Genomic DNA, 14,641 nt, shown 5'->3' with positions numbered 1-14,641 from the left:
TTAGGGAATGTGTTCTTATTATTAAACCGCACCTAATAAAAATATAAAAATAATAATCTGCAAAAAATGACCAAAATACCCCCAAAACTTAATGGGGGTATTTTGGTCAAGTTTTTTCATATAAAATATGTTTTTGATATTTTCAAAGATTCACCTATTTTTAATAAACACACTTCTACAATTTCAAGTGATTTGGATTTGTAGAAAAAAATTAAAATTTAAACACTACCGAACATTTGTGATCGTCAGATTGGCCTAAATTCAAGCTGGGCCATCAAGCTCATTTATACTTGTGAGCCCACTGGCTCACATGATTAGTTTCCATATATATATATATATATATATATATATAATTTAAAGTATAATTTTTTAAAAATAATAATTTATATCATTTTTAAAAATAAGAATTTCAAAATAATTTTTTAAAAATGATAATTTTATACTTCGCTTCGCTTCACTTTGGTCTGGGCTGAAAATCCAAAGACTTTAGTCTCTTCATTCGAAACGAAGCAAACATTGATAACCATCATTCTATTTTTCAAAGCTCGTTAACTTTTGAATAAATGTCTCTGACTCATTCTCTTCCAGTTGCCGATAAAAACATGGGATTGTATACATCGAGACCATTAACTTTTAGAAATAATTGAAGAAACGTCTCGAACTCATTCTCTTCCAATTGCCTATAAACTCTTGGGATTGAAATAATTGAATAAACGTCTCAAACTCATTCTTTTCCAATTGTTTATAAAAACTTGGGATTCTATACAGTGAGACCATTTATCTTTAGTACAAAGAGATCATAATTACTTCTAACATTTCGGTATAAAATTTGATAGCTTGATTGCATCATAAAGTTTGAAAAAATCTCTTAAACTTTAAGCTTAATTAATCGAATAAATGTTCCCGTCTAATTTCACATCTAACCGTCGACATCATTATCGACCACCTTATAATACAGGAAATTGATCTCAAAAAGCCCCAAAAGAACAAAAAGTAGAAAGTAAATGAGAAATTGACTTATAATTTCGAAAGTTTGAAATAAAAGACAAGTAAATGTATCAATTTCGTTTGTGCGAACATAAATAATAGAGGCATTTAAGCCAATGAGACATCACAATTCCAGAATTAAATAGTTTTGCCCAATGGTTTAAAAAGCGGATCGGTGACCCGGATTGGGCACCCAAAAAACCGATACGGATAGGCGAATCGGCAATCCGGATCGACGAATCGGCGATCAGGATCGGGAATCGGGTGAATCGGTCAGAATAAAGCTTCAAAAATATCCGAAAAAATTATTAAAATTCATTATAAATATTATTTTTTAGGAATTCAATAAGAAATGAGGGTACTCCATTAAGAATTTTCATGTTTTTGCATGAATATGCGAATATTGATATGTTCTTTCCCTGCATGAACTACTATTCAGCATTTAATTTACATCACACAAAAGGATAAACATAGAATTATCATGGAATAAGTATATCAACATACATGGACTACAATAAAGCATAAAATTAGTAACATACGATCTAAAAATAAAATGATAGACGACGTTGTTGTTCTTCTTGGTCACGCTGGTGTCATTGATTGAATTCGTTTGACAATTCATTAATTCGATCTAAAAACGAATCATCGATATTAGCAGGCGTCTGACTATTCCCAAATCCTTGAGTGTTAGTGTTTTGTTGTGTTCCCAATCCAAAATCCCCGAAGCTTGTCCATCCTTCATGCTCACCTGCACTGTGGTGCTCATCCCTACACTGTTGCTATTGGGACTCGATATGTGAATAATATGGTTGGGATAGGGTGGCCTCAGAATCATCATCTCTCTCATTTTCTCTTAAACCCCCTTCCTACTCTCCCTCATTGGGTGCAATATCACCGACATCTCCAACGAATTGTGGATACGATGGCTGGCTGCTTCCTCTTTCATGTTGCTCATCACTTTCTTCAAGATCTTCATCACCGATAGCCTCAAGGAACGCTCTCTTGTGCAACACTGACTCCTCCTCTTCTACTACCCATTGGTCTGCAGTGTCTGTGACAAATATTGTGTCTACGTCTATCGGCCCATAGTCTTCAAGCTTCCTTCTTATTTGTCGATCTCAGAGGTTTAAATTATAATGAACGTAGACTAGTTTATGAAGCTTCTCAGAAGCGAGTCGATTCCTCCTAGTAGTGTGCAACCATTGGAACGTACTCCAGTTGCGCTCACAGCCAGTAGCAGAACATGTCTGGGAGAGCACCTTGATTGTTATCCTCTTTAGGTGAGGTGCATCAGTACCATATATCTCCCACCATTCAGCTGGATTAAAATGCAAAAAGCATTGTAAGGACGAGAACAATTCATCAGATTAAATATATGAGTGAACAAAATATTAGCGAGGGGATAACCTGGATCCATCATAGTTCGAGAATTCCTGGCAAGTCTAGTTCCGAAGGATCCTACAGCATCCCTATACATAGCAAGCTAAAACAAATATATTACGGTTTAGTGCATTATTCCTTACAAATATAACAACTCAATGAAGTTTTTATCCAAACATTAAATAATACCTCTTGTATTGCTGCTACCTGGTTTCGATGGCTTCTCTCCAACCTCACAATAATGTATCTGACCCCTTCCATAATCTTGTGGGGTTGTTCAGGTGTCAAATAGAAAAATTTTGGGTTGAAGTAGTAACCTACAAAATATATATAGAAAAATGTCATTTACAATTTCATAAAAAAATGATTTAAAATGAAACATTGTAATGATATAAATATATATTTACTAGCATAATAAATTGGACGTCCAAATTTGGTGTTCCACCTCCTTTCTATAATCGCGATCACTTTGCTAGATAAATTACACTTCTCCCCAATAGCTGATTTCGCCCTCTCAATACCTTCATAAAGGATACCCATGGTAACTTTCTTGTCAGCATCCACCATTCTTACTACCATGACCAAAGGAGCAGTTGCCTCTACAACACTGGAACATCGAGACCAGAACCGCCTATTTGAGACTATGTTGTCCACTTTTATACCGGTACTGAACTTCGAGAGGTGGTCATTTAACTACTCTTCACAGGTAAACAATCTCTTTAATGTACCTTCAGATTCTCGAATGGAGTCCACAGCTAAGTAATCGGTCGCAAAGCGGGTTATGTTAGGCCTGATTATCTCTTTTTTCTTAGAGTGTTCTCTAAACAGAAATAAAATTTTAGAGTGGTTGTATATAAATCTCGACACCAACCTTGCTTCCTCTAGAGTCTCCTTCACAATTTTGATCTCACCGATCTCCTCTAACATAAGATCGATGCTGTATGCAGCACACGGGGCCCATACTAGATGCTTCCTCTTATCCATCAACTTGCTGCCTGTAGAAACACATGCACGCGCATTGTCTGTAATAAACTGGACTACATGCTTATCTCCCACCTCCTCCACTATCTGATCATATAGTCGTACGTAGAAGTTTGCATCCTTCTTCGTCCCTGATACGTCTTTGCTAGACAAAAAGTTGTACCTTTTGGGAAATAGGCCAAGAAGTTTAAAAACTCTTTTTTGCTAACTTTATTCAACCAACCATCACTCATGAGAGTAATGCCTGTCCTTGGCCAACTCTGTTTATATTCTTCAATCCACTTTTGAACTTCCTCCACGTCTTCATCTAATATTAGCCCACTGAGCTCATATGCCGTCGGGGGTTTTACCCCGGGCCCGACTCTCTGGATTGCACTGACCATAGGTGGAAAATATAGGCTATTGGCTGCATCAAAAGAAATCCCTTTATCGTAGAACCATTTACCAACATATCTCCCCAACATGTTTCTTGTACCTTTAACCATGCCTTTTAGGGTCATCTGTTGTGACTTAGGCTTTGAGAGAAATGGGTCTTTACGACCATGACCTGCAATACTGACACTACTAGGTAACCTAAAAACAATTTCTTCAACATCTGATTCTCCTTGATAGATATTGCCATTAACCCCTCCATACATATTTGAGCTGGGCCCGTCATACATGCTCGAGCTGGGCCCGCCAAGCATATTTGAGCTAAGCCTACCATTCATGTCAGAGCTAGACCCACCGGGCATTCTAAACCCACGTTCCCTCTGATATTATTCATATAAACTCAATCTTGTGGCCATGTCTAGCTCATTATTATATTGCTCTTCTAGGTCATTATTATATTGCTTTTCTGTATCATTCCTGCTTGATGGCATATATAAACTAGCTATCTCATCATTCATCCTATGTTTGGCAATTTTTACCTTTGTTAGCATTAAGAATTGCCGCCATCTATTTTTTTACATTACTAGGGACACTAACGCATGCAGAAACTTCTCCCTTAACCCCTGCCAAGTGTTGCTTGAACCTATGTACCCCACTACTTATCACTCTTTGACAGTAATTACAAATAATTTTGTCTTTTTTGTTGGGATCAAGTCTGACCCCATGTTGCCATGCACGGTCTTCTGCAGATCTTGACATGATTCAACTGTTTTAAGATGTAAAAAGTATAAAATTAACCTGACAGTTCAACAAGAAAAATAATCACCATGTGTAGTGATAATATGTTGGGGTAGTTCATGTAGTCATATTTGTTGTTATTTGTTATTGCAAAATACCTCTATTGACAATAATATTTTCGTACATATCAATTACAAACATTCAGGATAATATAATACCAAATGCAAGCTCCAAACATGGCTACAACTCAATTATCAAGAACATACATTTTTTGCATTAAAAAATTAATAATAAAAATAATTCTTCACAAAGCCAGCTAACAGCTGTCATTCCAACTAAAAAATGCATTAACAACAGATAAAAAAAATACAGTTTTGCATTAAAAATATAATAACATGCATTTTTTTGCATAAATAATCTATCAACATACAATTTTTTCAACAAAAACTTTAAAAATAAAAATTTAAAATATGGTTTAATACCTCATGATAATTAAAACCTTGTCACGATTTTCACATCTTTTTAGAAAATCATCATTTTTCAAAAAATTCGATCGTGGAAAAAAAAAGTACAGCAAACTCAAACAATAAAAATTAAAAATTGGGTTTAATACATCATGATAATCAAAACCTTATCACGATTTTCACATCTTTTCGGAAAATCATCATTTTTCAAAAAATTCGATCATAGATAAAAAGAAATATAAAAAAAAAGTACAGAAAATTTTCAAAAAATTCGATCATGGATTACAAAAAAAAATTCGATCATGGATTAAAAAAATAAATTAACAAATTTTCAAAAAATTCGATCATGGATTTAAAAAAAAAAATCACAAATTTTCAAAAAATTCGATCATGGATTACAAAAAAAAATCGATCATGGATTAAAAAAAAAAAATCACAAATTTTCAAAAAATTCAATCATGGATTACAAAAAATTCGATCATGGATTACATAAAATTCGATCATGGATTACAAAAAACAAAAAAAACAAAAAAAAAAAGCTAAAATTCGATCGTGGATTACAAAAAAAGAAAAAAACAATTCGATCATGGATTACAAAAAATTCAATCATGGATTACAAAAAACTCTATCATGGGTTACAAAAAAAACAAAAAACGAAAAATTCGATCATGGATTACCAAAAAAAAACAAACATTTCGATCATGGATTACAAAAAAAAAATAAACATTTCGATCATGGATTACAAGACAAAAAAACAAACATTTTGATCATGGATTACAAAAAATTCGATCATGGATTACAAAAAATTCTATCATGGGTTACAAAATAAACAAAAAAACGAAAAATTCGATCATGGATTACAAAAAAATAATTCGATCATGGATTACAAAAAAAATCGACCAAGTATTACAAAAAATTCGATCATGGATTACAAACAAAAAAAAAAAAAAACAATTGTTCTTCACAGAGCCATCTTACATAAGCCATTTTAACTAAAAAATCCACCTCTAAGCGAATAAATTACATCCAATTGAGTACATTTTCTGATAAACAACAATATAAGGAATCAAAACCCTAAATTTTGAACGCATTATTTATAATATATCATGAACAAAAAATCAAAAGGCGGAAAAAAAAAAAACAACGGAAATTTGGTTCCGCAGACATCTCTGTGTTCATGTGAAATTTCATGCTGTAATTGACCAAATTACAAAAAATTGAATACGTTAAATCATAATAGACACAATAAAGATTAAAAACCCTACAAATTGAACTTATTATCTTCAAAATATGCAGTGAAATTAATCATATGGCGGAAAAAAAAAAAACCCAAACTTCTTACCTGGTTTTGTGAACCGGAGCCTTAAATCTCCAAAAAACTCTGTTTTTCTCAACGATTATCACAATTAGTAACATAAGGTTTTGATGAACAACTTTACGATCAAAATGCCTACAAATTTTGAAAGATTCATGCCCTATTTGGCATGAAACACATGGAAAGGCAGAAACGCTAAAAATGCAAGTTTCGTGATCCAAAAACACAAAATTTCTCAACCATTTAATCCATGTAAAAGCTGAATAAAGTTGTTTAAAGCCTGCAAATTAGATCACATGCCAAAAAAAATGATCAAAAAATGACAAATTTCAAAAAATCCCGTGAAGAACACTGTGCAGCCCGTGTTCTTCACGGGACTCGCCGATTCCGTACAGTGAATCGGCGAGTCACTATACAGAATCGTCCGGTTCTCTCTAGAACCGGACGATTCCCGATTTTTTTAGCTATTCGAGCCGTCCATGACGATTCTCGAGTCGACTCGACGTTTTTTTAAACACTGGTTTTGCCTTTTGTTACATGGAAAAAGTTCATTTCGAGGGTGTAGAAAAGTCAATGAGTAAAGCTAGTGACACGTGTACCTATTGCAGCGGAAAGAACAATATAACACGATACGAGGGAAGAGTAATGATCTAATAAGATGCTCACCCTGTGTAAGATTTTAAATCACCACGAAATTTGACATAAGTTTTAGAAAAGTTATTACAGTGTAGAATTTGATTTTTTTAATGATTTGTATCACATTTTAATGATTTGTATCACATTTAAGTTTTAGAAAAGTTATTACAGTGTAGAATTTGATTTTTTTAATGATTTGTATCACATTTTAATGATTTTTATCACATTTAATGATGACTATTTGAGGTCCTAAATGTAAGAGAGTCTCACAAAGTCATTTTCTATGAGCGAAATAGTATGGTCCTGTCTCCAAAATGGTCGATGTTAAAGTGTAAACGTCGCTAGCCACTTGCAGAGGAGCAACAGCATGAGGCTTCTTTTTTTTTGCCATGTCACTGGGGGCATCTGCATATTTTTAAAAATAATAGTTGACCTTAACACGTTCTTAAAATATTGATTTTTAAATGTTTTGTGGGAAAGAAAATCTAAACCGGTAGCTGTGAAAATGAAAACGTTGACCTATAGCTTAACACCATACCCACGTCAACATGAGTTAAACGTGTCTTGGTACAGATTTGAACATCGACATTTTAGTGGGTAGAGAGGGAGAGGATAGGAGTTTGTTAAGAGTGCGTGGTTGAGAGAGGAAGCAGTATTTGTGCTTGGTCATTTTAATGGTGTACTTTTAAACTTTCTATTAACTTTTTCAAGTTCGTAAAAAGAGGTAGGTTGTGATAAGTAGGTAGTCAACGAAAAATTTTATTAAAATTTTTTAATGAGCTCTGAATCTACATTATCTATTTTGATTGACTATGATTTGTATAGTTGATCTCAAATAGTTGCAAAAAAAACGATGAATATCAACTTTCGATACAAGTCGGGATGGGTTTGAGGCAGACCTGGATCCGGGTTGGGAAATTAAAAAATAAAACTTATTTTTTATGTATTATTAAATATATGTATTTTATATGTTGGATCAAGCACCAATCCGACCAGATTAGGTTCATGCCAGATCCCGGACTTGACCTGGTCAAGTCTAAATGATTTAGATCCGGACCTAGTTCGGGTGGTCGACCAAACCGGATGGCACCAAATCCACTAAATATTTAATATTTCACTAATTTTTAAACTATTCTAAGTATATTTTGATGGGCTATTTATTGAAAGAAACCCTATTAAAAAGTTAACATGTGGTTTTGACAAGTTTCCATGAACATTGGAAAAGCAATGATTAGGTTTCCAAAATATCTAGTACTTTCATATCTAATACGTCACTCATTTTAATCTATTCTAAGTATATTTTGATTGGCTAGTTACAAAGAAACCATATTAAATAGTTAACCTGGGTTTTGACAAATTTCCATGAACCGAGCAAAAGCAATGATTAAGAAGCCAAAGTGGCAATAGGCTGGGTGGCCTTACTCCGCGTGGTTATCTCAACTATTGATCGCAAAATAGCCCGATCTAACAGCTAACCAGCTGGATCGATCAGAACCGGTCAGTGGCCGGCTCCAGTTTTGGGCGGTTAAGGTGATCAATCAGTATTAAGAAAAAAAAACAAAAAAATGTATATAAATTCTCAAAAATAAAGAATTTGATTTGTAATATAATTTTAAATATTCTTTACATTATGGTAAAGATTAAAAAAAAAATTTATCATTAATACTCACTTTTATATTTTCCCATCTTTTTTAAAAAAAATTAAAAAATAGTCCTTGGAAAATATAAAATGGGTTAAAATCCATTTTTTTCTATTAATTTTCAACTTCATTTGAATGTGTTGTGTTTTAATTGTTCTTTATATGTTTTTCATATTTTAGTATTTTTTTTTCGTTTTTTTAATTTATTTTTTCAAGACCTTTTGTACCGCCCAAGACTTGTCCAGTCATAGTGGTTGAATCGGCCGGTTTATCAGTTAGGCCGGTTAAACCGCTTCCAGCCCTATGCCCGATTAACCGTTCCAGTTCAATTTTGCGAACACTGATCTCAACCTTAGAAAACTAGGGCCTAATGTAAAAAATGTGCCCCGAGGGTCGGGTTGGATCAGTCAATTTTTGGCCCAATCACGGCTGGGCGGGGGGCTGTGATGACCAGGGCCCGATTGGCTTAGGCCCGGTCCAGCCTATTGTCGACCCTATTCTGGGCACCAGAGTATTAAACTATGAAACCGTCACGAAAACTTAAAGGGAAAAATTTATATACAGTCGAGGCTCTAAACAATCAAATTAGAGCCTAACTCAAAAATTTCACTAGAAGAGGTTGTTTTAGTGCTCAAATATCTTCAAATTGATCATATCGGCATCAAGGTGCATAGACATGAGAAAAAAAATGGATTTAAAATTTTGGAAATGGTGTATTTTTTAATGCTAACCGTCAATTTTCAAGATTTTCAAGTTTTCATAGATGTGTTGATCCACAATATTTTTTAAACTTTAAAATTTATAAATAAATATGAAATATATTTTAAGGCTATCACAAAGATTTCTAGTATTGAAACCACATTTCTCAACGCTATTTGAAGGTAAGCTCTAATTTGATTGTTTAGAGCGTAGGCTCTATACAAACCGCACCCAAACTCAAAAGTCGAAATGAGTAAAAGTACAGCGAGAAAATGGGTGAAAGTTCAGCAAATGGAGTGAGTAAAAGTTCAGCAAATACTTCAGCAATTTGCAACTTTTAAATAAGTAAAAGTTCAGCAAATAGTGAGAAATTCGTGTCTATAAATAACTCCAATACACAAGAAACAAACACTAGGATAGCACAACGTAATCAGGAAAAATAATATATATAAAAAAAAAAAATCAGGTGAGATACTATAGTAATTTCCATTTGTTTTTTTAGCTACTCTATTATCACAATCTTTTCTTTTCTTTTCTTTCTTTTTTTTTTTTTTTAGATAAGTGGGGAATACTGGGCCTATTTTTTCTTTTTCTTTTTCTTTTCTTTTTTTTCCTGTTCTTTTTTTTTTTTTTTTTTTTTTGTTTGGGTAGATAGCCCTACTCATTTTTAAAAATAGTTAGTAATTTCTGAATATGATAGTGGGAATAGAAACTTAGACAGGCGGCTAGGCTCGAATCAATACCTGAAGCTTAAATGGTGTTACCAACATGACCTCTGCTTTATTATCACAATCTTTGCAATAAATTATTCAAAATCCAACTGGAAAAGCAAAAAATGTAAAAAGGAAAATCATAAAAGCTGGGAACTGTTGCACAAGTTTTCGTTTTTCTTTAAAAACACCCGAAAAAATGGTCTAAAAAATAACTAAAAAAGCATTAAAATCGCCCCAAAGTACGAGAAAACCAAAGAAGGTCAAAACATTCACAAAAAGAACTTGCTGGAAACTTCAGCCAATCGTCGGAATGCTGAAATTTCCGGCCAAAATTTCATAAATTCTCATCTCCAAAACTGAATGCATAAACACTGTCCTAGCTCTAACAACTCAAAAAAAACACCCATTTACTTTCAGGAAATGCATCAAACCGCGAGAAACCACATTCTGGCCAAACACACGCTGGAAATCCAAAATCTGGCCAAATCCCGGTGGAGAACCACAAGCTCTCCCATTACTCCTACTTCCTCAAACTCAGCTGAAAAAAAAGTGAAAACCTAAAAAATACAGAAAAAAAATGGTGAGAAGAAGCATTTACCATGAATCCAATGGTGAATGTGGAGATAACAGAGGTAGAAATGGCCACCGCTGCTAATTCCAAGGCCCCTAAATGGCCAGCAAACATCTGCGTAGTCGAACCTAGCGTATAAAAGCACAGCGTACTAAATATAATTGGCGCCGCGATTGTCCATAACTTCCGAGATTCCATCCCCCAGAGGGTTCTGGCTTGCCGACAATCAGAGATAGCCGGATAATCTTCGCCGGAAAATGTAGTGTTTTCCAGGAGAGGCACCTCCATTTCACTGGGTAACGACGAAACGTCGCCGGGATGTGGCCCAGATCGCCGGAGTCGAGAGCGGCAGGTAGGAATGGTATTTGAGTACACCACCAGGCCTCCCGCGTTGTGGTTTCTTACATGGAAAACAGGCCTTTTTTATGAATTGTGCTGCTTGTATAGAGCCGAGGCTCTAAACAATCAAAATAGAGCCTACCTTCAAATAGTGCCGAGAAATATGATTTCAATACTAGAAATCTTTGACTAGTCTTAAAATAGATTTTTATTTTTAATTATAAAATTTAAAACTTCAAAAATAGTGTAGATCAAGCGGATCTATAAAAACTTAAATAACTTAAAATTTAATGATCTAATACGTTACAAGATGCACTATTTTTAAAACTTAAAATCCATTTTTTTTCCCAAGTCCATGCATCTTGATGTCAAGATGGTCAATTTGAAGATATTTGGGCATCAAAACAATATCTTCTAATAAAATTTTTGAGGTAAGATCCAATTTGATTGTTTAGAGGCTAGGCTCTATATAAACTTTTCCAAACCTTTTCAACAAAGGTGCGTATACTATGCTCCCGAGGGAGCATAGTTACTTCTACTCCCTCGGTCACATGATGAAGGCATTTTTAAAATCTAAATTTTTTGGTAATTACCTCCGGTGTTAGATTATTATTTTAAAAAAATTAAATTTAAGTTTTACAAAATGTTGCCGGAGAGTTGCCTGGATCGCTGGAAAGAGTACCGAAAAAGGGCAAGTAGGATTGGTGACCACAGTCCACGAGGCCCCACCTGTGTGGTTATGGAAAATGCCCTCTTTATGAAGCCTTTTCAATGAAGAGTACGTATACTGTGCTCCTGAAGGAGCATAGGTACTTCTACGCCCTCGGTCAGATGATTATATTTTTCGCTAGAGCAAGTTTAATAGAAGATTGGACATACAAAATTTGGTATTAAAATACTTTATTAAAAAAAAAAAAAAAAGTGTAGAGACGTGACATTGTGGTTGGGGCAATAATAGCCCTTCATTCAGAATGGACAGTTGGATAAAGAGAAGTATATAAGTTTTAGGAAAAATTACCAAAAACACTCTAAAATAGACTATCTATGCAACTTACCCCCACCCCAATCTTTTCTCTCACTTTTTTTCCAAAAACAAACTTTCTTTGCAAAGCCCCCAAGGTTAAAAATTGTTATTTTTTGGATGAAAATGCCCTTCTCATACAAACCAAATCAATTCACGGATCCCAAGAAGCGTACTGCCGGAGCGCGTTCTCATAATGCCGGAGCGCTGTGGCTCAGACCTGCGTTGCCGGAGCGCTTGTTTATAATGCCGGACCGCGGTCCTCCATTGCCGGAGCACTGTGGCTCCAGAGACTTCATTGTCGGAGCGCGTCTTTGCACTACCGGAGCGAGTTCTCATAATCCCAAAGCGCTGCGGCTTAGACTTGCATTGCCGGAGTGCACATTCAGAATGTCGGAGCGCATGTTTGTACTATCGGAGCGTGTGTGAAAACAGGAAAGAGAAGGCCATGTGAAACAAACAAGGGTAGTTTAGTCTTATTTCATGCTATTTTTGGGTTGGGGGTTATTTGCAAAGAAAGATTGTTTGGGGGGAAAAAGTGAGAGAAAAGATTGGGGTGGCGGTAAGTTGCCATAGATAGTCCATTTTAGGATGTTTTTTGTAATTTTTCCTAAGTTTTATGTTGTAAGGGAAACATAGAAAGCTTGCCCTTATGTATATATGGACACAATTTAAGGTTTACCAACTCACAATTATAATAAGTATTATTATACACCATAAAATTTCAAGCCTCTAGGGCACCTTCACTATTGCACAATCTCTCCTAATTTGCTATTCCAAGAGTAATTGTTTCAAAATGAGGAATGTTAATTTTAGAAAAGGGTGATCAATACCAACAAAAGTAATTCCATAATTTGTTTGTCGAATTTTCATACTAAAGGCAAACTATAATATATGTCAAAAATCCAACCCTAATAACTTCAAATGCAAAGAAGGAAACCCAACTGTAAATTTACGGAGATTTGATGTCCCACCTCATGGTTTTCTTCTCGTCCACAAAAAAAAAAAAAGCTAACTTCCTTTAAGATATCTGATCAAAACCCCAATTTGCTTTGATGAGCTTGAGGCCCTCCTTTTCACGCCATGAGAGCAGGAAAGCTGCAGATTCAAATATTTGCAGATGAAATGCAATCCCACTCCATTGCGACGATCTGGCATGCAAATTAGAAGCATTTTTTTTTTACTAAAATTTGCGCCCGAATATTTTCACACCCTGGAAAAGAGAATCAGCAACAGCTTGTTGCTTAGAACCTCATAATTCCACACTCTCTCTATCTTTTTCTCACTTTTTCTCTCTCTAAATAAAAGGGTTTTAATCTTTTTAAAACAGTAAAGTTCCTATAACACCACAACCATTGGATTAGATGCAATCCAATGGCCCAAAGTAAAAGAGAGAAAAGTTAAATAAAACACCCACATGTTCGAATTGTTTTCCGACATGTAACAAGAGGAGTGATCCTAGAGAGAGGGGAATGGTCGTTTAATATCACCCATCTGTATACACTTCAATGATGAGCTAGCAGGACTGAAACACAGGCAAGGACTGCATTGTGGAGAAGCTGAGCTCCAATAATGGCGAATTTGCATAGGAATCTCTTAACACATAGAACCAATCTCGTTGTTTTGCGAAGAAATGCATTGTGTTTTGTTATGACAACTTGGAGCTCCATTAATGATTAGCATGGGAAGCTTTGAATAGAATGGACCAGTCTCAACTTTTTACAAAGAAGTGAATTGGGTTTTGTAAGAACAGCTTGGAGCTTCACTAATGATGGATTTGCAGTAGAATCTCTGAGCATAGGAGTGAAATAATTGAATTTTTGTGGAGAAAAACTGACTTGGTTTTTATATAACAGCTTGGGGAGCTCCATTAATGGCTGATTATCTAAGAAATATCTGAAACAATGGTAAAGATTTAAAAGATAAATGAATTGGGTTTTCTCAAAAAGCAACCGAAGCTTAATCTCAAGCTTCATCCCTCCTAGCCCACCTCCTCAACCACAGGTCTTTCATGGCTTCCTCCACCAAATCTAGTTGAACCCATCTCCTTATCACTTCCAAAAAGAACAATCAACCAGCAAAATAAGCCTTGTTGTTCTCTTCATTATTGCCATTTTAGCAGTGGTTTTTGTTTTAGAATCGGCATATCCCAATCACCCCTTTTGAGCAAATCGGGATATTTCAAATCCCATTAGATGTAGTGAGCACTACACCACAATGATTTCAACACTCAAATAACATGTCCAAGATGCAATAACAAGTGTAATATAATTAAAAAATATATAAAAACAATAAAACAAGCAATATGGGAATCATCAAAGAACAATACAAATGAAAGTCGAGAGGGACACACATATATACGTGGTTCACCCAAGATGGGCTATGTCCACGGGCAAGACGGTAAATATGTATTCACTATCAAGGAAAACTTACAAGATTGAGGTTACGTAGAGTTACCTCATACAATCTCAAAGAAAAGCTTAAACAAAAGAACTTCCTACCACAAAACTACCTACAATCGACTCTTCTTCGATTCACCGATGCCGCGAAGAAATACCGATAAAATGGCTCAACTCAAACCCAAATGGTTGTACTTGGGTTTTGTAGTAAAAACCTCCAAATTTTCTTGCCAACCTTCACTCTATATCTTTCACTTTCTCGCCCTCTTCTTTTCACCCAATTTAATGAGCAATAAAGCTTTATGAGAAAGAACCTTTTCATTATGACTAAAATAGCCCTCATCATAATGAAAATACCATGGGATTGTGATTTGACATCACGTCCC

The 14,641-nt window shown here is 34.9% G+C and overlaps 2 protein-coding genes across 2 annotated transcripts in view; both read right to left on the bottom strand.

Moving 5' to 3' along the window:
• The window catches only part of LOC18422968 (protein DETOXIFICATION 35), a 38,101-nt gene extending 27,197 nt beyond the window's left edge, over nt 1-10,904 (bottom strand). Inside the window, exon 1 of the mRNA XM_011627619.3 lies at nt 10,524-10,904. Within this exon, the coding sequence (XP_011625921.1) occupies nt 10,524-10,784 (261 nt within the window). The 5' untranslated portion in view covers nt 10,785-10,904. The remainder of the gene's footprint in view (nt 1-10,523) is intronic.
• On the bottom strand, nt 1,467-13,698 carry LOC148781407 (uncharacterized). Its single transcript, XM_088872472.1, has 4 exons — nt 12,831-13,698; nt 2,557-2,684; nt 2,395-2,470; nt 1,467-2,305 (listed from the first exon to the last, which is right to left on the bottom strand). Exons 2-4 carry the CDS (start codon nt 2,626-2,628, stop codon nt 2,106-2,108), a joined length of 348 nt encoding a protein of 115 aa, XP_088728598.1. The 5' UTR covers nt 2,629-2,684; nt 12,831-13,698; the 3' UTR covers nt 1,467-2,105.
• Nucleotides 13,699-14,641: the final 943 nt, after the last annotated feature.

The sequence above is a fragment of the Amborella trichopoda genome, chromosome 7, assembly GCF_054954075.1.
Source record: "Amborella trichopoda isolate Santa Cruz 75 chromosome 7, AtrichopodaSantaCruz75HAP2 v2.0, whole genome shotgun sequence".
In the NCBI taxonomy this organism is placed as follows: Eukaryota; Viridiplantae; Streptophyta; class Magnoliopsida; order Amborellales; family Amborellaceae; genus Amborella; species Amborella trichopoda.
This window is presented reverse-complemented; position numbering and strand designations above follow the sequence as displayed.

Bases quoted from the DNA above. Each gene is read 5' to 3' on its own strand.
- LOC148781407 (XM_088872472.1), bottom strand. From the start codon at position 2,628: ATGGAAGGGGTCAGATACATTATTGTGAGGTTGGAGAGAAGCCATCGA. The intron at 2,471-2,556 runs GTATTATTTAAT...TATTTGTTTTAG, and splicing joins AGGTAGCAGCAATACAAGAG to CTTGCTATGTATAGGGATGC. The intron at 2,306-2,394 runs GTTATCCCCTCG...ATTTTAATCCAG, and splicing joins TCGAACTATGATGGATCCAG to CTGAATGGTGGGAGATATAT.